Source organism: Schistocerca americana, chromosome X (assembly GCF_021461395.2).
Source record: "Schistocerca americana isolate TAMUIC-IGC-003095 chromosome X, iqSchAmer2.1, whole genome shotgun sequence".
Lineage (NCBI taxonomy): Eukaryota > Metazoa > Arthropoda > Insecta > Orthoptera > Acrididae > Schistocerca > Schistocerca americana.
Genome location: NC_060130.1, coordinates 690,571,536 through 690,599,160, shown reverse-complemented (window position 1 = coordinate 690,599,160; position 27,625 = coordinate 690,571,536). Strand labels below are relative to the sequence as shown.

At 41.9% G+C, this 27,625-nt stretch overlaps 1 protein-coding gene across 1 annotated transcript in view; it reads left to right on the top strand.

Moving 5' to 3' along the window:
- The window catches only part of LOC124556253 (ly6/PLAUR domain-containing protein 6B-like), a 376,979-nt gene that overhangs the window by 271,055 nt on the left and 78,299 nt on the right, over positions 1–27,625 (top strand). Inside the window, exon 3 of the mRNA XM_047130240.1 lies at positions 3,965–4,048. Within this exon, the coding sequence (XP_046986196.1) occupies positions 3,965–4,048 (84 nt within the window). The remainder of the gene's footprint in view (positions 1–3,964; positions 4,049–27,625) is intronic.

Below are 27,625 nucleotides of genomic sequence, written 5' to 3'. Positions count from 1 at the left end.
CCGAGGCAGGATTTGAACCTGCGACCGTAGCGGTCGCGCGGTTCCAGACAGTCCATTACAGGGATGTTATTGTCGTGTAACAATTCCGCCACAGGCCGTGCATTATGAACAGATGCTCGATCGTGTTGAAAGATGCAATCGCTATCCCCGAATTGCTCTTCAACAGTGGGAAGCAGGAAGGCGCTTAAAACATCAATGTAGGCCTGCGCTGTGATAGTGCCATATCGTTAAGTTTAGTGGATCCAGTACACACAAGGTTTAGTTTCGTAATATTAACATGGAAAGTGACCTTTTCGTGTATGTTGCATCAACCCTTTACTCTAGGATGAAAAGTAGTGAGAAACGTCGAAAGTACTGCAAATATTCACCAGTACATAGTGTAAATGATGTTACTTGACATATTCATTTAAGAAATACTGTGTGTGTAAAAAACAGCTGTTGTTACAGACTGCATAGCTGTTTTCATGTAGTGAAAATAAACTTCACACTCACTGCAGGTGTCTTCTAATGTAACAGAGAAGCAATATAGATTGTAAAATAGGTGGCTTTAGTGTATTATATTACTCGTCACAGCTACCTTCACAATTTTCAGGCAGTAGTTTAAATAATGAGGTCCACTGCAGGAAATAAGTAGGTGCCGTTATAGATCTCGCTATGTGTAAGAATGTATCAAAACGAAAACCCGGAAGTTACCCATCCATAGAAGCAGGCCTGATATTCGTCGAAATTAATTACATATAGCGACTTTTTTTAATGTACATATTTCGACATACTGTCGTAGGATTCACGGTCAGGAGCTATTCTCCTAGGCTTATAATTTCTTTCTCTTCAGTACATTGTACTGTATGCAAACGCGGTATGTCACTTATTTTACTGTACAATCTGTTGATTATAAACAGGAAATAACCGTAATGTACCTTAAAATTACATCAGTGCACTTGTAAGAATGTATCAAAAGCGAAAACCCGGAAGTTACCCATCCATAGAAGCAGGCCTGATATTCGTCGAAATTAATTACATACAGCGACTTGTTTTAATGTACATATTTCGACATACTGTCCTAGGCTTCACGGTCAGGTGCTATTCTCCTAGGTTGATAATTTCTTTCTCTTCAGTACATTGTACTGTATTCAAACGCAGTATGTCACTTATTTTAATGTACAATCTGTTGATTGTAAAAAGGAAATAATCGTAGTTTACCTTAAAATTACACCAGTGCACGCACTAAGCGAGCTCCAATAGAATGCCTGTACTCAATTACATGAGCAGACAGTTCTTTTTTAATTCTGCATAATTTCCTAAGTACTGGGCATATCAATTTTCTGCGTCAGCAGTGGTACGTGTTATTGTCAGCTGCACTCTGTTTTCCCGTAAACGAGAAAAAGCATTATAAAACATTAAATTATTCTCTGTAGCCCCCGTGTCCAAGAAATCGAACCTAGGAAAGAGCGGATTGCAGGGACCACGTCTTCTACATAACTGAGGCAGCGTCTTCGCTGTGTGTAGACTGTATTATAACTAATGATGCCATAGTTACCCTAGTCAAATCATATGAATTTAAACAGCACCATTTTGCATTTTAGTGTGCCATAACCGTTTATACGAATGACAAAAATAAATGCTTGGCTCAAGAAAAACGTAATTAGGTAGTTTTCTCAAATTTATCTAAAATTGAAATATAATCACCTAAATTTACCCATAATTTTTCCTAGCCCACCTTAAGTCATTTTAGACAGATTTCATTTCATATGAAACTAGTGCAATGACTATACGGGTGGTAGTGATCATGTAAGAGGCTAAGATAATTGGACACCATGACGGTCATCTCGGAAATGCACTGTCTGGTGGTACGTAGCTGAGGCGTGTGTATATTCTGCCCGCTTTGTGATTACACCCAGCGGTGTCTACGAGTCTCCATCTCGCCTCTCTTTCCAGTGCTGATGTAGAACTTGAGATGCTGTCTTGAGAGATTGTCCTTTTCTATCACTATCATTTTACTACGGATCAATAGAATGCAGTTTTCCCCCTACAATCGCTTTCGCTAAATTTTGTTCAGTATGACATGACGTCTTGATGTAATCAATATTTGGTGTCCCACTTCCGTATTGATCCTTGCTGGCATAAGTGGGGCTTGATATAAATGTTCCTAAGATTCTATTGTCAGCTGACCGCTTATCCCTTCTCATTCGATTGCTGCCAGAAACTCTCCCTATAACACACACTTATTTTAAGTGTCGATACTCCAGAAATAAGTTGCAGTCTCAGTAATTTAGCCTTAAGTCTACAGTGCATAATGGGAACGTAATTTGAATAGTACCCTCGCTTTATATGATTTTTTTTACCCCACCTAACCTCCGTAAGAAAGAATAATGTCGAATATAAAAAGAATACTTTCAGTACCACTAGTTTACGGCAGAACAAGAGGTGGGAGGACCTTGTCCTTACAATTTATAGCAGTCAGAGAACTACTCGTACAAAGCTATGGCCTGTACACTCACTAATTCTGATAAACACCTACACTATCATTCCTTCTCAATAGCATTCCGATATGATGTTTGCTATTGAGGGTTTGTAACGCATACTCTTTCCAGAAATTGCAATGTCGATTTTAAGGCTATTAATTAAATCACGACAACTGAGAGAACAAGACTTGGTGCTGTTCAGTATATCTGCATCAATAGTGTGGTCCGTCCTCCGCCTTCTCTCATGAGGGTAGTTTATTGCTAATGAAACATGGACTTACTTATATAGAACGCCACCACTACTGTGAGTAAGATGGTTGATATTCTGCGTCGTGTAGCTGTTTGAAAGGCTAGGTGAGCTACACTGTGACGCCCTTTTTATCATCTCTGGCTGTATTTTATCATAGATGGCCTTCCTTTACAGATTTCTGAACAAGTCAAGATGTTTGAAGTCGAGTACGGAGTCCTAATAATCCTCTTAGTGACATGTATCTGCTAAATCACTATACGTCTGAATGACTTTTATTTAGCCAATACTATGTGACACCACAATCAGTTTACTGATGTACTGCACCAGACTGACTATTATCGACTTGAATTCTAATACCAAATACAGTCGAAACTAGAAGTTTCCATGCTTGAGCAAGACACCATTTACCGGCTACGTAGTTTCAACATAACGACTTCGTATACTGATCATGTGTCAGAAGAACCGTCAAGCCAATATTGTCACACAGACGGCAGTCTCTCTTTGTTTTAATCGTAAAGCATTAAGTCTACAGGTCTGCAAAACGTATGGACTGGACACTGAGACCTATCCTCTTTGGCACCCTTAATTATCGCTAAGATGTAATACTGAAATCTCGCCGTAGTTAGCATTTGCAACCAAGTCTTTTGTAGTCTATCAGAGATAACATCAACTCCAAAAGAGCTATTATTTTTGTCAGATTTTACAATGTCATTAATTTCAAATAGAATTGGTTATAACAACAACATAAATGTTGCCAACTCAGAGTCTACAAAATAACAAACACTGCAAGCTTTCTCCAGAAATTGTGATATTTGTGTATTATAAGACTCTTAGGCATTGCACAAGTTCTTTTATCCAAACTGCAGTCTTTCAACGTATTACGCACTTATTTTAACTTCCTTTTTTATAGTATTCTCTCTAGTTTTAACGTAATTCCATGTTTCAGGTAAGTAGTGCCATATATGTATCTGAAGATAATGGTCGTATGTAGTACACTTCAGCAGACATGAATAAATTTCCATGCCAACACAAACACATTCACACTCTGACACACACACACACACACACAGACACACACACACACACACACACACACACACACACACACACAGATACACACGCACGCACGAAATCACAAGCGTACACAAAGTACATGAGCATTTGACACAGTGCCGTGATAAATGTTTTGTAATCCTCGGCAGCTGTAGAGCGGAGTGAATAAGGCGATGTTGTCTCTGTCTTGTGTTCCCAGCGGGCGTGACGTGCTACACGTGCGTGAACGTGTCGGACAACCTGATCTGCAACCAGTACGCCATCGACCGGCCCTGTCCGCACGGTAAGTACATGCCCGCAGCAATTCACCACAGGCGACAGCTTTAGTCCGCCCAAAACCTCCAGTTTCATCGCAGCGTGAACATTTCGATGCAGCTACAGCCTTGTCGCACCACATGTCACTGGTTCGGTGATATTGCGCAGCGTTCCGCAAAGCATACTGCCGAGGTCACATAAAACAGAAGTTTATAGAAGTCATCGTTCGGCATGATTTATTATTGTCGTTAGGTGACTGCCTTTCAAAACTAAACTAGTCGTGTGACCAGGATTCTGTCTTTTTGTCTTTATGTTGTAATGCATAGCTCTTTTACAGTTACAGCACTCGCTGGCGATCAAACATAATACAGCTTAAATAGCTAGATCCTCGAACTCTAAAAAGATTCAAGTCCACAAGAAAATAAAAAGAAAAAACTGAAACTATAAGTTCCAGAAGTTCAGAAGATATCACAGGATGCAATCAGCGACGCTTTATAACAACGTAAGTTTCATTAGTGTTCCACACAACCTAGGCCTCGTAGCACAGATATCGAGCGGAAATACTTCTGAGTCTAGCACCTGTAGTCGAGCACTACTGACAGAATCCTGCGACTGTACAGCAGGGAGAGATGACAAATTTGGCAGAGGCCAACGTAGCGGAGCGATGTCATACTCAAGAGTCCAGTGGCAGTGGCGGTTCAGGAGACGATGGCTTAGCGCAGCTACCGATGAGCTGCTTGAAGTGGCTTCCCGGAGAGATCTGACCTCCGTCTACTCTGCGGCCTGTTCTATCGCCATACGTCTGGTTTCGCAGGCAGTCGAAGTTAGTGGCCAGCTCTCACGTGTAGTAGTAACGGCCTTTTATGGAGGAGCCGCTAAACCTACGATATCCATTGTCCTTGCCAGCAGTACATCTTCCTCCTTCGATGGGACAGAAATGAGAGTTAAAGTAAGGGTACTGAGCCTTTCACGATGGGGTCTGTGAAAAAACATACTACGTGCCCTTATTGCATCAAATTTCTATGAAATCTCGAGATTTCAACTAGTTCTTCCATCTTCGTCACATTACGTCACCTATATAATGACTTGTGTCGGCAAGTGGTGGCTCAGGATTAAGAGAAACCGGAAGCAGTAAGAAAAATAACATCCTGGAAACCGAAACAGACGACTCCTAAGGAAAAGATTGCAGAATGTACTGCAAAAACAAAACTTCGAGAAGACGATCTCTGAAGTCGTCGGTGCCTTAACAATTATTCCGTGCAGCAACGATCATCTAGGATGAGCAAGCCGTGGGTGTCGCTCGACCATACAACAAAGGTGGGTGTTGGTAGCCCTGCACGAGGCCGCACGTACGGAGACAGAGCTCTCGTGAAAGATAAATAATTTAGGTCGTAATTAATTATAGTGGAACACTTTTAACTAATTAAACACGTTTCTTAGTGTACTCTTCAAGCCCACCATTAAAAGTTTTTCTTTTATTTGCGTAGTGTTCCAGTAATCGCGAAAAGTTCGTTTTCTTTACATTTCGCGGCTTTGCCTTACTTTCCGAGTGTGCATACTTAGCCTTATACCGCAATCTTAAGTGCATTTGCTATAGATTAACTGATTAAATACGTTCATTAGTGTGCTCTTCAAGCTTGCAATTAAAGGTTTTTCTTTTATTTGCGTACTCTTCCAGCACTCGCAAAAAGTTCGTTTTGGTTACATTCGGCTGTTTAGACCTAATTTTTGAACGTGCATATTTAGCGTTATACCGCAAATTTAAGTGCATTTGCTAACAGTTTACTTACATATTAGTTTCCAAAACATATTTAGTGTCCTTTTGCATCTGTATTTAATATATTATCATTATCACTTTGTAAATCTCTTAACTAATTTCCGAACTACCATGGATACTAATGTGTGAGCTGCAGTAGGAAAGTTAGTTCAGGGGTTTTGTGCGCTTGTTGTGAGAGGTGGTTTCATTGGGGAAATTGTAGCGGCATGGAGATTGGGGAAGCAAACGAGACTCTTGCATTCTTTTGCAGGGTTTGCTCAAGAGATAGGGTTATAGCTAAACAGGAGGAGAAGATTGGAGCCATTCAGGCTGATTTGGACAGAGCGAGGGAGGAACCGAAGAGGTTAAGGGGGGAGGAAGGTAAACAGCGGTGGGAAGTGGTAGCTGGGAACAGGGGCCACAGAAAGAGAACAGTGTCTGACAGTTTCCCAATTGGCACAACCAATAGATTTGCCTTCCACCACAGTTAAGTAAGGAAGGGGCTCCAGTGGAAGTTGATGTAGTTAAGATGCAACAGAATCTCACTAGGAAACCAACTGATTCAAAAAAAAGTAGAAAGTAAGTTCTGTTGCTAGGCAGCAGCCACGGAAGAGGTGTGAGCCAGATTTTGCAGGAAAAATTAGGTCACAAACTTTTTCAAGCCAAGTGCATGTCTTAGCCAGGTGGTAGAGGATATAGGTTCCTTGTAGAAGGGTTTCTCAAAGCAGGATCATTTGATGATAGTTTTTGGAGTGGGAAACAGTATTGATAGGGATCAGGGCTACAGTATTGAATGTGACCTGGTGAAATTAGCCTCTGCAATGACCCATACCAATGTTGGGCTGGTGCCTGCTTACATGCGGCATGATCAGCCCCAGTTGAACCGCTCTGTCAGGAGTGTAAAAATGGAGTTTCAATAGGAAAGGGAACGGTAAACTGGCAGGGTTGTTAGCGAAATCCATAAGGAAGGACACTAGTACTCATGGATGTACAGTCGTGCTCAAAAGTATCCGAACGACCTGAATTGCATTTCGCCTGATTTGCATACAACCCCCATAACGAAGCTGTCTAGCAGGTCCTCTAATCACTCCTCGGTACAGTCGTTTGACTATTGAAAATGGTTCTAACTAATCACCACTAGAAAACAAATATCAGGGAACACCTTATCACAGATAAGACTGACTTAAGGCTTGTAAGCTCACATTTATTACAATAAATGACATACCTGAAATGTTACCACTCTCATTATTACGTCAGATAGGTAATGCACGTAGTAAGTTTGTCGTATTCACGATTTCCTCTTCAAAGTAACATACCGTACTTATTATTTAACACAAAATGACATTAAAAATTTAAGTTATTCACGAGATGCTAGTTGAGAATATGTATGAACTTCGAATGACACGACGAACTGTCTCGTTCTGCATATGGATTCAAACCCAGGTCATGCAGATTAAGGAAAGATTTCGGGACTGACGGAAACTAACAGTCATTCCTGATTATGCACACAGAGAGTGATATGCCTAGGTTTTAGACGGTATCAGTTAGGAAATATCAACTTTAAATTACATAACGTAAACATTTTTTACGGACGCGAATTCTTACCCAACATCTATTGTCCCTGTTAACGAACTAAGAGAGATGTTAAACATTGCTTCTTCACAAGTAACTTACTTGAAATGCAGTGAAGTAAAGCATTGTGTCTGACAGAGATTCGAACCCAGAACGTAATCCGATTGTTATCGAAGCACAATCAGCTGTGACATATCGGATTTTATCGGCAGTAGCAAGATGTTTTAACTGAAATGACGAAACGAAACATTATTTTTGATCTTCACTACTCAAGGTTAAATCTAACTTTGGTTCAGAAGGGGGTAAATTATGCTGCCGCAAAAGTCTTTGGTCACTTACCTAATAGCATCAAAAGTCTGACAGATAGCCATATAGCATATAAAAGGAAATTAAAAGAATTTCTGAATGGCAACTCCTTCTATTCATTAGATGAATTTTTTGATATAGTAAGTGGGTAATTTCCCCACCACCACAAAAAAAATAAGTGTCATGTAATATTTTGTGTAATGTAATATCTTGTGTAGACACCTTTTATCAACCTGAGACATTCCACATCATTACGAAGTGTCGTATTTATGATCTATGGAACAAGTACCAATCTAATCTCTAGGGACAGCAAATCATAGTGGCCATTGGGTGAGCCGATCAGTTGCGCTCAGCTGATCTCAAGTCTGCAACTCGTAGCGCTTCCTCTTGGCGGGCAGTGAAACTTACATTAGCCTTTACGCCCCAATACACGTCAAACAATTCGTCTAACTTTACTATGTTTGTCAAACATTTGACCGTGTGCGGTGTTGTTCAACATGCTTCTCTAGCATAGACCGCATTTGACGTGTTTGCGAGACACTTTGACTGATAGAAACCTTGACAAGATGGCAGATACAGTTTGTGTCAACGTTTCGCTGCCTATGTTTAGAGATAAATAGTTTTATTGGAAGTTATCTCACTGTATCGTGAGTTTCGACAACTAAGGCACTACGATCAAGGATAAAAACAAAATAGCACTGGCAGTTAACAAAATGGTATTGCAGAGGTTTCTCAGTCATATATATTACGCAGGTAAAGGTATGAACAGAATCAGTAATCTATGCATAACATGCAAGTGGGAGTGCAATGAAATAAAAACACAATGGAAGTTATCTGGTTCTTCCATGGGTGATGTGGACTATATGTCCCAACGTTATGGTATTTTAATAAACTGTCATTACAGGATGAGAATAAATTTTCGCCAACTAGTACCCTACTTGTGTATTCCAGTGTGAAGACGAAGTAACTAATCAGGTTATCAAAAGTTTCCCTGTCCATCCTCAAAAAGTTGATGTAATCATCAGTTTCTGAGTGTAACATTTTCATTAATAGGTTTTCATGTGTATCTCTGTATTTCTCTATCATTTTAAACCATTCCCTGGACGAGTGACGTGTTTTCTTCTTCTTCTTTAAACACAGTTAATGGTAGAAATACTTTATCTGCGTTTGTAGCCATTCCTGTTAGTGTCAAAATTGAAATTTCAAATTGCTCGAAAAGCGTCTGCTTCAAGTACACACTTTGTACATGTACGGGTTTGTCTGACAAATCCGCAGATAGATAATAGCGAATTTGACCAGCTTTTTTTCATTTATGGGGAATTCTTGAGCAAGGAGTCGTTCGGTTCATTCCACGGGAAATTTAAAATTGTAAGTTAACTGCTGAAGTTCTTAATCTCTTGTACGCTTTCACAGTATTCACATCACAATGCATCGAAGTGCGGCACATCGTGCAGTTTTAAGGAGTTACAGCTAAAGGGAATAAAGGATTTTATAACAAAAAAAGGCTTCGAAAATGTATCCCACAATTAAAAATTTAGGTAAGTTTATTTTCTCCCTAAGCTACGAGTAATTTTTCATTAGAAAAGTATTCCATCTCTTATTATCTTAACTGTCTGATAATACACATCTCTCACTGCAGAGGACTACCAGATAGATTGGCTTGAATCCTGTGTTTATCGCCGATGGCTGAACAAATGTCGTAAATGCAGGTTCCCCCATTATCCTGGAGCTGAATTTTATCTTTGAGTAGCGGAGCTATATGTCGATAATTCTCTCGAGACGTTCGTATCCAACTGCTTTGTGTTTTTATGTAACATTCCTTCCAGCCGATTGGATCTTCCAATAACACAAAGACTGTTATAACGACATTTCACACTCCTGTAGATGCAGAAGTATTTATCAATGCGTTTCATTGGAGTGGAGAATTAGAAACAGCTGACGGGCTTAGCGATATTAACTAGTTTGCTTAATGACTCTTTTATTGGAGCAAGATCATAAAATAGATGTATCTATGTACTTTTTGTCAGTGTATGAAATATTTTGAAATCGGGCAACTTTTTGTACAGTGGATAGTCTCACTATGACTTAGGAAACGGTGACGTAGGAAATTTTCTTGCTAAAGATGTTTCAGATGAAGAAATTGTCAGTACGGTGCAAACTGTGTTGCAGGAATTCAGGATTACTGGTTATTAGGGCTACTTTAGTACCGTACCACAGTATGAGTTTAGAATAATAACTGCTTGTGCTGTCTGGTTCCCATTAGTGTTTCTGCTGATAAATAAAAAGCAATTTAAAATTGTCACTGCTAATGGCAGTGAGTCAAAGCAAATTGTCAAAGTTGATTTTTATAATGGTTAGAGCCATAACAAAGTACGTAACAGTATGTTTCTTTGCACAATATGTATCATAAATGAGATACTTAAATTGCACACACAGCAAATGAGACGTTCTGTGTCAGATTGTTCAAATAAATAATATTTTCATTGCGTCAGTTTCGATTTTGGTTAAATTTGGTATAAAATACACGCACGACAAGCTTAATAACTGGTATGAGAGCAGAAGGACGTTGTGACAACATCGTTTTTTACCGTAATTTTCTGGGACAGCGAAGTTTGAGACATTCAAGATTAAAAGTCAGGGAAAATGATCTTTAAATGTAATGTGTTGTGGATTTTCAGGTTAAATAAAAACTTCTGTTCCTTAGCTTCTCGACTCATTTTTACGAATATATTGACTTCGTGCCTATATCTTGGCGATATAAGCTTCTATTACTACCATCTGTTGCAGAGCACGAATTGCAACTATATCTTTTCCTGTATCCAAGTGAGAGTTGCATTAAAACAAACAAACTCACAATGACCAAAACTCGCGAACACAGACTACTGTAAAGCGCCAACTGAGAGCAACCGATCGGCACCAAAACTTGCTGTTCCTAGACTCAAGTATGTATTCTATATGTTAGTTAAATGCTTCTAACTTTGGATTTATGTCGTCGATGTAAACAGGGGAGACACTTGTAGTTCTTGCATCAGTGTACTAATTACTGCACACTTACATGCCTTACTTGAATGTACAGATGAGGCTCTGCTGAACAACTATTGCTTTCGCGAAACAAATAGGGCAGTGTATTTTGGAAAGGATTCGTGTCTTTGTACCTAAAATGTAAGGATACGTCGAAAGTCTACAGTGGCGTGTTTGCTGCTCTTGAGTAGCTCTTAAATTGGGTTCCGTCTCACTCCTGCTTACTAACTTTGGACTACTTGTCTCGCGGCAAGACAGCATCAGCCAACTCATTTGTCTTTGGGCAATGGTGTAAGAGGACTGCACGAACTCAATGATCTCTATAGATCTACATGCCTCGTGAGCTATTTTCCTGTGGTTCTTCGTAGTGAGGTGCGTTTCTGTATTCTGTGATTTCGTTACTGACACTCATTTCCTTCTGTAGAGCTCTCAAGTTACTTCGCTAGCGTGCCTTTGAATAGATATAAAAAAGTTTCTGTTCAAGTCAAACGCAAGGATTCCTCATAGGACGATCTCATCTCTCACCGACACTTAGGCCATCACTTCCTCTCTGAATTTGCTAGAGGGTAAGGCTGTATACAATTTAGTATTTCATTGCAACACCTGTTCCTTTCCAACAGCACGACGAATACGAAATTTTCACCACTAAAAAAATAACTTTGTCTTTGTGCTCCGAATGCCTGCATCACCAAATGCCTGTCTGTCTATTATTCTGTCGCGGTTTTGCACCTAACGCGGATAACGCGAACCTTGAACAGCAAGTACTGTCTAATATCTCTGGCCTAGTAATTTTGTAATAAAAGTCTGTATCACTTTCTGGTAATAAGAGCCTACGGCTTCTATAATTTTTTTAAATGATATTATCATGCTTTCACCTGTTAGTGGTTATTTTAAACTACTAACAGCAAAAAGCATGGTGACGTTATTTAAAAACAATGTGTGCTTCAGTTTCTCTCCTTCACTGAGGCGCAGGTGTAATCACGGGGACTTACCTTTTCTCCCGCTTTTCACCCCTTCCATCCTCCTTTGTAAGCTTATCAAACTGTTACCCACAACTCGTACCTCCTCATTAGCCCTAAAATCACACCATCACCCTAGACGCTCCCCTTCCAAATGCATCAACAAAGTGAACGAGCACAAAAAGCTTTTTCACAAAGCATTCTACTGATTTTTTTATATTTCAGAGCAAAAAAACAAAAACTAAGATATCTTTTTTCTGGCGTGTTAGTATAAAAAAGAGATATTCGTCCACATATCTGCCTCTGTAATAACCACTCAATCTAAATTACAAAAATAAACAGTTTCTTTACTTTTATTTTCATATAAAAACAGTTTTCTGAAGTACAGAATAACAGCATTTATAAAATAATTAATTACAATAGAAAATAGCTATACAATGATGTGACCTAATATTTAACACAGAATGGGAAGGTTCAGTTAAAAGAAAAAATTAAATTCAAATAAATATAAACATCTGTGTTAAAATATATCCTCAACGGAGTAAAATAAATAACATTACCCCCTATTGATGAAATGTTTGAGTACAACGACATAAATATTTGGCTCACTTAAATCAGTTTTTCCTCATTTTGGAATCTCCAAGATCACCGTTATTTTAGTGAAGTCAATGTTTCGTGTTTTATCATTTTTGATTAATACTGTTACCAAATCAAATAATTATTCCTGATTCATTGCAGAGTGGAAGCAATTTTTTAACTTTTTAGTTAGGAAAACGAACAGTCGACGTAGTTCAAATCAACATCGTCTGTGCTAGAAACAAAAGAGAAACGTCATAAGGTAATTTCATGGTTTCATCTTTTTATAAAATTATATTAATCAGTGGTGTCAAACACTAATACGGGTTAAGTCGTTCCATATGCATATATACAGTGTGACAATTATTGAACTATGTGAAATAAAATCGTCATAACTTCTGAACGGTTTGCGTTAGGACGTTCAAACTGCATGATCGGCCGCGGGGGCATATTGGGAATTAGTACACGCATTATGATTGGGTTTAGCGACGAAGCCCACTTTGGTTTGGATGGGTTCGTCAGTAAGTAAAATTGGCGCATTGGGGGGGGGGGGGGTGAGAATCTGCATTTTGCGATCGAGAAATCTCTTCATCCTCAACGGGTGACTGTGTTGTGTACAATGTCCAGTCACGGAATGATCGATGCGATGTTCCTTGATGGCAAGGTGAATACCAAACGGTACGTGAAGATTTTGGAAGATGATTTCATTCCCATATTCAAAGTGACGCTGACTTCTACAAGATGTGGTTCATGCAAGACGGAGCTCGACCCCATCGAAGCAGGAGAGTTTTTGATGTCCTGGAGGAGCACTTGGGGACCGTATTCTGGATCTGAGGTACCCAGAGGCCACTGGCATGGGCCTCAATTGGCCGCCATATTCTCCGAATCTGAACAGAGGTGACATATTTTTGTACTGCTATATCAAAGACAATGTGTGCAGCAATAATCCCAAAATCATTGCCGAGCTGAAAGCAGCCATTCAGGAGATCATCAACAGCATCGATGTTCCGACACTTCAGCGAGTCATGCAGAATTTCGCTATTCGTCTGCGCCGTATCATCGCCAAGGATGGCGGGCATATCGAACATGTCATAACCTAAATCCGAATATCTGTAGTGACGTTTACATCTTGAATAAAGTGCGTGCACGCCGTAGTTTGTAACTAATTTACGTTATTTTTCATATAGTTCAATAATTGTCACCCTGTAGCTTTCTTCATTCGGTGAAAACACATAGCTAATTATTGACAGTTGGTGACTATTATTATGTAAAAGTGTGTCACATCTAGTTACTGACTCTGTCATTCTCTCGTTTTTGCAAAGGGGTTCTTTATGCTTTTTTAATTGTTTCGTTAGGGAATATTCAACTTATTTTCCACATTTCACAGATACTGAAAGATGGAATGATGTATCCGTATCTGCTATTCAAAATCAGTTCGATTCGACGCCCACATGGGTTAGAACCATTGTTGATGCCAGAGGTGGCAATTCCATATACTGAATTTCGCAGCCGCAGTACCCCCAAATCATCTACAAATTTGAAGGTGTATTCTCCCTACTACGCTGTATACGCATTTTAAGGATAATTTCGTTATTTACTGCCCTTCCTTGTACTGCAGTTTTAATAGTCAGCAGTGTATTATGGACCAATGCTGCCTACACTCCTTTAGCTTTGCCATTACGTGCATCGTCCTTCGTGTCAGAGATCTATCCTTGAGATACAGAGTTATCGTCAAATACAAATTGTAGCGCTTGTACACTTATACATGTGTACCTGTCTGTGGCAGAAGCTTTGATTCATGAAAATGAGTTCCCAAACTATTTACTTTCCATTGTATTATAGGACTTATTTATTTCCAGGTTAATTTAAGATTTATCTTCATCAGATAATATTAATCTTTGCCATTCTGAAGGTTTAATGCCTGGTTTCTTTGCAAGTTGTGTGTGTCTGTGTGTGTGTGTTTTGGGACGAGTTAAACGGCGATTCTTCTCTTCAAGTTTTGTTACTGTAGCATAACCTTATTTTCGTGTTTAAGAGAGGTGATACCTTCTCAAGAAACACCTCTTCTCTCTGCTTCACATCGAGAACTTTCTAGCACCGTTATGACCTGCTGCAACGAAAAACATTTGCTTGTCCTGGTGTATTTGTAGGGGAACTACTCTCTTAATCTATGTTTATAGTATGAGTGTTGAAGTTATTTCATGAACTATCAAAACCATCTATATAACTGTATAGACCTGATATTGATACAATTGGGGTTTGTCAGGTGTCCCAGAATTTACACCATAACAGCATTCCACCCGCTTGGCACGTATCTCATCTTGAGCTTGGTATTTTTCTGTAAAGATTTGTACATTCCTTGCACTACATGTGGTGAAGACAAGATATCCACTCCATTCGAAACACGACGTTCTATTATCGCACCCACCGTAGATTGACTGGCAGCGATAATCAGTCCCCACTGTCCGCAGATCAGGGACCTTGCGTTCACCACGTCCGCACTCACCCAATCCTGGACCAGTTCCCTGAGGTTGTACAAACGACGAAGAACGCGTGATTATCTAATTCAAGAGATGCGGCGTGCATCAACCCTCACCAAAATACAGTGCCCCCCCTCCCTACGTTCATCACGTAGTACTTCATTGTCTATTCTGGCGAATTTTTTCTCCATCACGTCATCACACCGGTGCTTAAGTGTACATGATTACTTGAAAATAAGGTTGATTATTGAGGAATGCCACGTATTTTCATTCTGACTGCTGCCAAAATCTGTATTTTTCAGGGCAGCAGCTACAGAAATTTTCATCGGACTTCCCGTCATCCGTCATCACTTGAACCGGAGTTTCTGTCCCCCCCCCCCCCCCCCCCCATATATTACAAAATTTGCATCTTCAAGTAGAAAATGATCGCAGTTCCCATGGCAGTTTTCGAGAAAAACATTATAAAACGCAAGCGTACTACACGTTGGTAGTCGTTCCGATGTAGTGGTTACTGCAACCACTCTTTCATCTGTATGGTAAGATTTCAATTATTACTTTTTGACGGACAACTTAACATCTCTTTGGCCGGCCATATATACCTTATTCTCGCACAAAAATCTCTTATTTAATATTTATTTCATCATATTTATAGTCTGTTAATTAATGCGAGTCTGCTGTTCATTTGCAACACGAGTTACATATGTACATCTTGTAGATGACCTGTTTAAATTGTTCGGAATATTAACAATAGCTTCATACCACATTTCTTCTCTAATGAAATATCTAGCAAGATTTCTCAACGTTCCTGCAGTTTTCTGTGAGATGTAGCAACACGTACACAACATAGTCTCTCACTTCAATATTTGATCATGTCCCACTAGTGAAGAAGTTCTTATAACGTTTTCATGTCCTTATAAATACACTGTCTGACAAAATAAAAAGAACGTAAGGCATATACAAGAGGAGTAATAAACGAAATGAAACTTCACCGATTGAGACGATATGTGATGTTCTTTCAGTGATTAAAAAATCGAGTTAAATTTGCGAAGAGCTTGGCAACAATAGCCCAGTTATAAGTATGATGCTGCAACCCACTCTGACCTTGCCGCATGCCCTACTTTGGTTGGGAATGGGGTTATAATGCTGTTGCATCCTCTCCGAAGATAAACTGACCCACAACTGTTTTAGATGGTGCTTGATATCCTGGGCGATGGCAGTGAGCTTTTCCCATAGATTTTCTATTGGGTGCTTACTCGACACGGAAGTGCTTCAACATCACGCAGACAGTTCATGGAGACACGCGACTTTGTTGGACGAACATTGTCATCTTGAAAAATGGCACCACGATATTGTCACGCGGGAAGAACTACACAGGAGGAATGTTGCCCGCGACGCACCGTTGTGCCGTCAGAGTTCCCTCCATCACTACCAGCTGTGACCTGAAGTCATATCGGGTGGTTCCCTACGCAATGACGCCAACAGTAACACCGAAAACCCTAACCAAAACACTGGAAGAGTGTTACCTCTCCCCAGGTCGCCGTCATACTCGATGATGATGGTAATCTGGGATAGTGCAGAAACGCGATTCATCCCTGAACACAATGGGATGCAGCCCATGCTTCCGGTCACAGTACCATTTTAAATGCAACCGTTCGTGTTGTTATGTTAACACCAGTGCTCGTTTGCGACAATAATTGCATAGTCTGGCTGCTGCTACTCTCCGACCACTGGTGTGGGACGACACAGAGTGTTGCAGGGAGTCCATTACTTGTTCTCAGATGGCAAGTGCAGATGTGAATGGGTTATGACGATGGTCATCTGGGATCACGCAGAGCTACGATCCACCGCTGAACATAACGCAATCCCATTAGTCAGCAGACCATGCTTCCCCGTGATGACACGTCTCCAAAAGCAGCCGTTTGTACTGTAGTGTTAACAGCAGCCTACAAATGGGACAGTAATTCCTTAGTCTAAGTGCTGATAGTCTTCAACCCATGATGACGCTGACACAGAATGATGCAAGGAGTCCATTACTTCTTATCGGGCAGGCGCAGATGTGAAGAGGTTATGAGGTGCTTGGTGCATAATACTGCGATCATCCCCTGTGGTGGTCAAACGTGGCCGACCAGAACCTTGTCGACGGAATGCTGTCAGGTGCTGATAACGCTGTTTCATACGAGTACGCAGCATATTTGTGTCCTTCACAGCGATCACGCAACGTCTGACGCTGTTCAAGACCCTTATATACCTTACTCGTAATAACACTAAAACCACAAACAACACTAATGCAACTTGGTTGTCGTTCTACCTGTCACAGGGAATTGCAACGCTAATCATTTGCGTACCCGTCGATGGTATATACTTCTACGAAGTTACATCAATATCCGATTACGTCTTCCGGGTGCTTCGCTTTCTTTGTCAGCTAGTGTTAATCAAATACATTGAAACGGCGTTTCCAAAGTTACTGATCTATATTTATTCTACACAAGCCATTTCACACATAGTTACAAAACGAGGGAACATCAAAAAATTAAATACAACAAAGAAAAAGTATAAATCGATCTTTCTTTGAGATTTGCTCATATTTCTGTGAATAAATAATTCATGCCGCCAAATTACTTTGTTCATTACTTTACCTTCTTCCTGTTTACTTTATACTTACTATAGTTTTCACGGCTGTGTATATTCTCTAGCCTGCAAATGTATTTTCAGAAATATTTTAAAGAATCATTTACGTAATAAGATACACAAAAAAATTGCGATTTTTTTTTGTTTTTTCTTTTTGCAAACCGTATGTCCGAAGTGAGCACTAATGTCCCTTGCACCAGTGCAACGCATTACGCTGGTTTATTTGTGGGACAGTTCGCTTATTGTGGTGCCTATAGGTTGCTGTCGTATTTTCCTCGACTTCACTAATTATCGATAATGGCCTTAATTAGCCCTGTCACGGACGCCAAGTGCAGTGCACTGTTCTCTGCGGGCGCAGTTTCGTGGGAGAGCTGGAAGAGGCGCACAGAAAAGCTTTTTATGCCTAGGCTGTATACCTAGAATCACTTGCGCCGCCTTGGCTACCGCCTCGTGGAGCAGTATGGTTGCCGGCGGGTCGAAGAAAACAGCCCCATTCTCACTGTTCCCTGGCTGAGCAGCTGACGCACCCTCCCACGCTACCTAATCTTTGTTGCGTTACATCTTCTGTAGCGTTTCTTCTCCTACCATCTTCACATTACTTAAGAACACAGAGTCTCCGTAATTATTACTCTGACACACGAATGACGATCTTACGAAAGTAATTAACCTCCCTCCAACTAACTTTGGGACAGAATGAGTAGACAATAATGCAGGTGCTACAAGAATATATATATTATAAATTCTCAGCGTAAATTGTAGAGGTACTCTTAATGGAAGATGTCGTGTTCGTCGCGGTGTGCTCGAATGGTTCAAGCTCCTTCCATGCAGTTTGTTTGCATCCCATCAGTCTTGAAAAGACAATGTATGTACCACTGAACGCACTTCACCCAAAAAAACAGGACAGACACAACTGTAAAACATACAAATGCTTAATTACAATGTTAACTTCTACGTGTGCCTAACGAAATTATTTAACGTGTTTTATGTTTAGCTGCACATCCTCGCAAATCTGCAAAACGTGTGGCACAGCTTCAAGGTGTTACTTCTGGTGTGATTTTTTATGCTAAATCATGCTACACAGAAAAAAGAGAGGACTCAAAGTTCGAACTCCGGTATTTTCAAGTAAAGGAGAGTTAGTTAGATAATCAACCATTTCGAAAATGTGCAATTGAACTAACACTGACGCGTGGAATATGTTTTGTCAAATCTACTGATACTCACTGTTCAACTGCTTGCAGAGCTTGTAAATAGCAATTTTATGTACCTAGAGAGTTCGTCAGAGCGATATACGTCTCGGCATTTACATTTTATCAGTTTACAATCTCTCCACCAATTTCAAGGGAGTCAAGAAATCGTATCCAAATATAATAATGTTTACTAAGAATGAGATTTTCACTCTGCAGCGTAGTGTACGCTGATATGCAACTATCTGGCAGAGTAAAACTGTGTGCCGGACCGAAATTCGAACTCGGAACCTTTGTCTTTTGCGGGCAAGTGCTCTACCAACTGAGCTACCAAAGCACGACTCACGGCCCGTCCTCGCAGCTTTACTTCTGCCAGTACCTCGTCTCCTACTTTCAAAACTTTACAGAAGCTCACCTGCGAACCTTGCAGAACTAGCACTCCTGAAAGAAAGGATATTGCGGAGACATGGGTTAGCCACAGCCTGGGGGATGTTTCCAGAATGAGATTTTCCCTCTGCAGCGGAGTGTGCGCTGATATGAAATTTCAGGAGTGCTAGTTCCGCTAGGTTCGCAGGAGAGCTTCTGTAAAGTTTGGAAAGTAGGAGACGAGGTGCTGGCAGAAGTAAAGCTTTGAGGACAAGGTGTGAGTCGTGCTTGGGTAGCTCAGTTGGTAGAGCACTTGCCCGGGAAAGGCAAAGGTCCCGAGCTCGAGTCTCAGTCCGGCACACAGTTTTAATCTGCCAGGAAGTTTCAATGTTTACTAAATTTAAAATATCGTATTTACGTAAGACAGAAAGTACTGTTTAGCTGAAACTCTTTAATTCAGTGACTCTTTCACTGAAATAACTGTGAGAGCAAGAACCAATGAATTTACACATCTTCTTAGCTTTATCACAGACGTCGTCGAGTCTTGGTGATGCATAAGACGTTGACGTAATATGGCAGTGCCAATCTAGTTGTTTCTGTTGCTGGAATCAGGTCTTCAACTTGGAATATTAGATATCTCTGGGTTGATACAGGTGTCTACTGGACCATCAACCCATGAAAAATCATTACTATCGATTGTTCCTCTTCACAAACCACATAGTCTCCATCCACAGACAACACCTCTGCTACATCACACAGCCAGAGGGTTTCTATAGGCAGAAGGGTCTGCCAGAATCGTATTGTCTTTTCGGTTGGCTACAATAAACTGTCTGTTACCAGTCTGTACATTGTTCCTCTCAGAATTTTGAAATTTTTGTATTTTCTGTACACCATGAATCGCTGCTGACAATTATGCTTTTCCCAAGCATTTAACAGTGCTTGCTTACATTTAACTGAACTATAAATTACTCACATTTAAAACTAAGTCTTTCGCGTTCCTTGCGACCAGTGCCGCACACAATTATTTCTTGAACAAGGTGCTGTTGGTTGTTCACTCAACTCGGCCCAAGACCTAATTTGTATCACGCCATTCCTGTATGACTCGACAGAATGGTTTAACTGTAATCGATTTCAGCTAATCCAGACATTACACTACTACATATGTTAGTGACAAGCGGCCAACCTCTTCCACCTCCATTGGAGTGTGTGTGTGTGTGTGTGTGTGTGTGTGTGTGTGTGTGTGTGTGTGTGTGTGGTTGGAGCGTATGAGAGCTCAATAGCAAGGCTATCAGCGCCCTTACACTCCTTAAAACAAACGAATGTGGATGAAATCTCATGCACGCGAGTTGACCACACAATCGCCATATCTCAAGTGCACTAAAACAACGGAGAAATAGTAAAAGTAGCTACATAGAAGATCAAAATACAAGTAAAACGACATGGGAGCTAAAAGAAAGGCACAGGGAAATGTAACTGGCTGACCACTTACTAATAAAATGGATGCGCCAGTCACCCTGTTAACCCATTAAAACCGTCTCTTTAATATCCTGGGACAATTTTACGATTCACAAAATTTAAAACTCAAACCACATTCGTTTGAACGTTACTTAAAACAGAGGGCAGATCCGTCGGCAAATCCGCCGCAGCCCGCTGATCTGAAAATAAAATACAGTCCAGTAGAATGTGGCACACAGTAATCTGTACGCCACTAGCACCACACGCTGGAGGATCCTCTTGCCGGAGCAAGAAACCGTGCGACATCCTGTCGATGTGGCTGGAAGGAAGTACGCGACGGCAGAGTTGTGGGTCTTACATCACGGAGCTTGTTGTCGACCACTTCCAGTCAGTCGTCTTCTCATCGACGCATGACTTTGTACCGCAACAGAGAGGTAATAGCACGCAGGGGGATGGCACACTGAAATACCTGAGGATCACGACACGCCTCCTTGGCTCCTCGATCCGCCCTCCGCCCTTTCGTTCCCCGCAGTGCTCATGTGCCCAGGTACCCAACAGAAAGACACCTCCGTCCCGAGTCGTTGTAGTTGGAGGAGGGCATCCTGTATATTCTGGAATACTTTATCTGCTGGGTACAAACGTAAAGAGTGAAGGGTACTCAGAGAATCTGAACAGACAAGAAATTTAGCACTGGAAGAACGTCTCATCTGTTCCACTGCCCGCAAGATCGCGTGTAATTCTGCATCGAAGACAGTAAAGTATTCAGGCAGTCGGACCTTGAAGACACGATCCGGGAAAACAACAAAGCAACCAACTGAAGCCTACTGTTTAAACCCATCTGTAAAAACAGCTGCACACTTGTAGTACTTATATAAAATGTCAGAAAAATATCGCATTAAAAACAGAAGTAGGAGTGAAATCTCTCTTGTACCGCATCAAACATAAAATTACTGTGGGCCTCTGCAGTAACCAGGGGCCCTATTCTGTATCGTTCATACCGATCGGTGTGGTAGGTTAGTTTCGGTAGTGACGTCATTTCGGTTCTTTATCGAAATATCCTATTCACTAAGCTTCTGAGACTTCTTACTGAACGGACCTCCCACCGATTTTACGACAATTGTACCGAGAGGTTTCGGTTTTCGGTGTGGCCCTGTCGATCGGTGAGCTGTGGTTTATGTACAACTATAATTTATTATTTTAAACATATTTAGCGGTTTTAGCTTTGGATTTAGTGATTTTGTTACTAAAGAATCAGCAGAGGACGCATCCGGTTGGAAAGTGAGTTCATAACAGACTATTTTCCTTTTTTAGAAAGATGGTTAGGTTAGGTTGTTACTGTGAATGATTACATCCAAAAAAAAGAAAAAAAAACGTTTTCGGTCAATATTCTCTCGAAATATGTCTTATTTTTATGCAAATAAGAGTTTAAAGATCATTAAATATCAAGACATTGGGTCTGCTTACGTATATTACATGAGTGTGAACTGATGTTACTAGTGACTTTGTGTACTTTTCCCAGAAATGGTTTAGTTAGTAACTATCGAAACGTGTTTACAACTTTCAAGTAACAATGGGAAGCAATTATTTGAAGCCTGATATTGGAAACCTTCCAAACTATCACGCATCTATGACTTACGCAGCACCGTTTGGCAACGAAGTCAGCCTACGTTCCTCTACACAATAGTACGAGAACTGAGCACTATGTTTCTGTGGTTTGGCGTGGCCAAGTGGTTAGCGGCCGGGAATGCGGCACGGAAAGGACACGGGTTCGCGCGCGGATGGGTGTTCTGAGACATTGTTATTCGTGTTAGTTAAGATTTTTCTGCAGTATTTGTTATTACTTACATGTAAGAGCGTACTTCCTCAGTAATGATTTCGTGATTTCTGTGTGTTTAAAATACGAAATATGAAATCGCTGTGAAACAACCGACAGCGACCTTTCTATTTTTTCTTGTCAGAAACAATTCACCATTTTTTCCGAATATGCAGAGATTTCCGAGTATGCGGTTAGACAGGAATCTAAGAGCACAACTTAAATTACTGGTAATGTGACTAGCAGCAGTCATCTTCATAATCTTGCTTGTCACAAGTCTTTATCTGCGATCGAATCCTCAACCACATAGACAGAGACGAAAGTTTTCCGCCGTAATATTTTTAGACTGTAGCACCATATACGAAACATTTTCATTCATGAGATGCATGTTATAAACTTCGACGAACTGCAGGAGCTCTCTAAAATGCGTTTTTTTTTAATTTTGTCTTTAAGACCCAAATCGTTGACGTATCATATAGGGAAGTGGACCACTTAATCATTTGGATCTCTAGGAGCGAGTTATAATCCCATTCTGTTTATCTTCTTATTCTTTGAAACTCTCATACATCTATAAAAACACCCGAAAAATTGATTCTTAGTACAATGTGGTACTACACACTTTTCGTAACTCATTTTCCGAAACGTAAAAACCAAAACACGATGTCAGTGTGAATGAGAATAAGATGACATAGCCGGCCGGAGTGGCTGAGCGGTTCTAGGCGCTACAGTCAGGAACCGCGCGACCGCTACGGTCGCAGGTTCGAATCCTGCCTTGGGCATGGATGTGTGTGATGTCCTTAGGTTAGTTAGGTTTAAGTAGTTCTAAGTTCTAGGGGACTGATGACCACAGCAGTTCAAATGGTTCAAATGGCTCTGAGCACTATGGGACTCAACTGCTGTGGTCATAAGTCCCCTAGAACTTAGAACTACTTAAACCTAACTAACCTAAGGACAGCGCACAACACCCAGCCATCACGAGGCAGAGAAAATCCCTGACCCCGCCGGGAATCGAACCCGGGAACCCGGGCGTGGGAAGCGAGAGCGCTACCGCACGACCACGAGATGCGGGCACCACAGCAGTTAAGTCCCATAGTGCTCAGAGCCATTTTTTTAAGATGACATAATGCGACATTTACGATAATCTGCAGAATACAGTCAAATACGCTATCGTTATCATGCATGCATAGAAACATGCGGTCAAGCAAACTGTAAAAATTTCTATGCATTTCAGCTGAGAATCATGGAAATGGATATACTGCGCCTGATACTGTTAAGGAGGAGGCAAGAGCGATGAAGGCGGGCACGTCAGGTCGATCAAATGCGGCGTCATGCGTTATGGCAACATAAACTCAATTTTCGATACTTCGAAGAATAGCGCGCCTGTGTCGTCTGCTAGCCGCTTTGTGCTCGTGGCGCTGTGTGCGCTGCAATGCGCATTCGCGGATCTGAGGCCACTTGCTTTTGATTACACTACTGGCCATTAAAATTGCTACACCAAGAAGAAACGCAGATGATAAACAGGTATTCATTGGAGAAATATATTATACTAGAACTGACATGTGATTTTATTTTCACACAATTTGGGGGCATAGATCCTGAGAAATCAGTACCCAGAACAACCACCTCTGGCCGTAATAACGGCTTGATACGCCTGGGCATTTAGTCAAACAGAGCTTGGATAGCGTGTACAGGTACAGCTGCCCATGCAGCTTCAACACGATACCACAGTTCATCAAGAGTAGTGACTGGCGTATTGTGACGAGCCAGTTGCTCGGCCACCATTGACCACACGTTTTCAATTAGTGAGAGATCTGGAGAATGTGCTGGCCAGGGCAGCAGTCGAACATTTTCTGTATTCAGAAAGGCCCGTACAGGACCTGCAACATGCGGTCGTGCATTATCCTGCTGAAATGTAGGCTTCCGCAGGGATCGAATGAAGGGTGGAGCCACGGGTTGTAACACATCTGAAATGTAGCGTCCACTGTTCAAAGTGCCGTCAATGCGAACAAGAGGTGACCGAGACGTGTAACCAATGGCACCCCATACCATCACACCGGGTGATACGCCAGTATGGCGATGACGAATACACGCTCCAATGTGCGTTCACCGCGATGTCGCCAAACACGGATGCGACCATCATGATGCTGTAAACAGAACTTGGACTCAACCGAAAAAATGACGTTTTGCCATTCGTGCATCCAGGTTCTTCGTTGAGTACACCATCGCAGGCGTTCCTGTCTGTGATGCAGCGTCAAGGGTAACCGCAGCCATGGTCTCCGAGCTGATAGTCCATGCTGCTGCAAACGTCGTCGAACTGATCGTGCAGATGGTTGTTGTCTTGAAAACGTCCCCACCTGTTGACTCAGGGATCGAGACGTGGCTGCACGATCCGTTGCAGCCATGCAGATAAGATGCAAGTCATCTCGACTGCTAGTGATACGAGGCCGTTGGGATCCAGCACGGCGTTCCATGTTACCCTCCTGAACCCACCGATTCCATATTCTGCTAACAGTCATTGGATCTCGACCAACGCGAGCAGCAGTGTCGCGATACGATAAACCGCAATCACGATAGGCTACAATCCAATCTTTATCAAAGTCGGAAACGTGATGGTACGCATTTCTACTCCTTACACGAGGCATCACAACAACGTTTCACCAGGCAGCGCCGGTCAACTGCTGTTTGTGTATGAGAAATCGGTTGGAAACTTTCCTCATGTCAGCACGTTGTAGGTGTCGCCACCGGCGCAAACCTTGTGTGAATGCTCTGAAAAGCTAATCATTTGCATATCATAGCATCTTCTTCCTGTCGGTTAAATTTCGCGTCTGTAGCACGTCATCTTCGTGGTGCAGCAATTTTAATGGCCAGTAGTGTAGCTTGCGCGATGCGAACCGACAACAGAGCTTCAGTTCTCTAGACGCGAATGGTATCGCTTCCGAAATGCATGCTGAATAATTCAGGGGCTCTAATTCGACTACTAGACCGTTCGGTGCTCTTGAGTACCGAAACGATCGGCACAATGGCGGAAAGATACAGAATAGGCACGCTGGGCGGTGGACGGTTAAAACCGTGGACTTGGGGTCGTGCTTGCGCTACACCGACTTACTCCAACACATGCTGCTCGCAGATCCCAAATAGCACTGTGACTCGTGGACGCTTGGAGAAAAGTCTTTGCAGAGCTACGAGCAACATTTTGGTATGCGGATCAAATCGGAGCTTCGAGAAACTTACATGCCTGACACACCACGAGGAGCTGCCGCCAGATGGTAAGAGGTGGTTCCCCAGCCTCATCACAGAGACTGGGTATGGAACTGGTCCTATGAACACCTGTGGCCAGCCGAATTCCATCATGATGGACAGCTTCAATGATATCCAAGTAAGAAGACCTCGCTCATCCATACAGCATACACCCATATTCCAGTCACGAACGCACGAAAGCCCTATAAAACTGGAGCAGACGCTTCCTGTCTCCTCCACAAGACCTGTGAGTGCGGCACTTTATGATATTTAGTTCCTTGAGAGATCTGGCTTTCAGGTCTCCCATATGCGGCAAGCACAACAGTTTGGAGTCAAAAATGAGGCTCTTTAACCTCACTGAGTCTCTAATATGAAGAATGGTGTCCCTCATTTACAAGGCAGGTAAATTAAAAACACGATGAGAACGATTATAATGAACACACTTGCACACTTGCACACTTATCAGCAGCAGAAAACTGAAATCTCTTCTGTACAGCCCACTCCTTTAATTTCTGCAATGTAAGTTGCAACTGATGGCTCCCTGAGGGAGGATATAAAACAGCAGAATCATCCACAATAACGTGCACTGTACAGGACTCCTTACCATAGACGTGATACTGTTTATGGCTATGGCAAAGGGTTAACACTTAAAACACTGTCATGAGGGACACCATTGTCCTGCTCAAGTGGATGTGCCATCTTGAGTCCTAAGAAACCACTGAGACAGGAAAAACCGCAAGAAGATGGAAAGCTGGCCACAAAAAGCCCATTGATGCAATCGTGTGAGAATACTGTGTCTCAAAGTAGTGTCATATGCCTTATTGATATTAAATATGCCTATACAGTGACATTTACGTCACTGCTGAATAGTCACCTCCAGCAGGGTCAGGGTGTCGACAGTGCATCGAAATCTCTGCAATCCACATTGAAGTGGCTAAGGAGCTGCCTGATCTTTAACAACCAGACCAGACGATGATTAACCATTCACTCCAGGGTCTTTCCTGCACAGCTTGTTAGGGCGATAGTCCTGTAACTACTGGGAGTTGTGCGGTCCTTTTCTCGTCTGAGGAGCGGTATCATAATTGCCTCCTTCCACGATTTGGGGAAGTTACCTTTCTGCCATATAAGATTAAAACATTCAAGGAGGATTTCCATTGACGCCACTGGCAAATGTCGAAGCATACAATATCGCATTTGATCGTGACCGGGTGCAGTGTCACGATTCTCAGATAGTGCTGTTTCCAGCTCCCACGTGGAGAAGGGGGAGTTGTAGGACTCAGAACTGCCGGATATGAAGTCCCACTTTCCCCCATCTACAGTCGCACGGTAGCGGCGTAATTCCGGATCCTGTCTTGCATTGGGAGTAGTTTTTGCAAAATGCTCCGCCAACGTCTGAGCGATATCTCCAGGTGCTGTTTGGCGACAACCCTGTTTCAGTACTGCTGCTATTGGCAAACGACTTTCTTTACCGTAAATCCTCAACATGGCTTCCCACACATTCGTAGAACGAGTAGTAGGATTTACAGAGTCCAGGAACGCTTGCCATGATCTTTTCTTGCTTTCTTTAATCACGTGTCGAGCCTTGGCTCTCGCGACTCGAAAGGCAATGAGGTTGTCCGTTGTAGGGCGACATTTAGAACGTCCCGCATTGCTGAACGGCGCTCAACAGAACACCAAGCTATAGGTCACACCCTAAGATGACCTGAGGAGTTTGGGATGCATAAGTCAGTGGCATGATGGATCACACGTGTGATGTGGTCCACACATTCTTCGATGCTGTCACGATGTTCAAACACAGCCAGCTGGCTGAACAGCGTCCAGTTACTCCGGCTGACCATCCATTTTGGTGACTTCACTTCAGTTAGTGCTCCATTTAGTAGGTGAATTCAGAGTGGCAAATGGTCAATGGAACGAAAATCATCAGTCACTTCCCATTGAACAGAGTCTGCGAACGCTAGAGAGCAGAAAGAGAGGTCGATGGGTGAAAATGACCAAGCAGCAGTATAGAAATGAGTGTGAGTGTCTCTGTTGAGGATGCACAGCTTATGAGACATCATGAGGCTCTCCAAAACGGGCCCCAAGGGCGTGTAGAGGTCGAGATCCACAAGACAAGATGGGCACTGAAGTCTCCCGATAGCAGAAAAAAAATGGCTCAAATGGTTCTGAGCACTATGTGACTTAACATCTGAGGTAATCAGTCCCCTAGAACTTAGAACTACTTAAACCTACCTGACCTAAGGACATCACACACA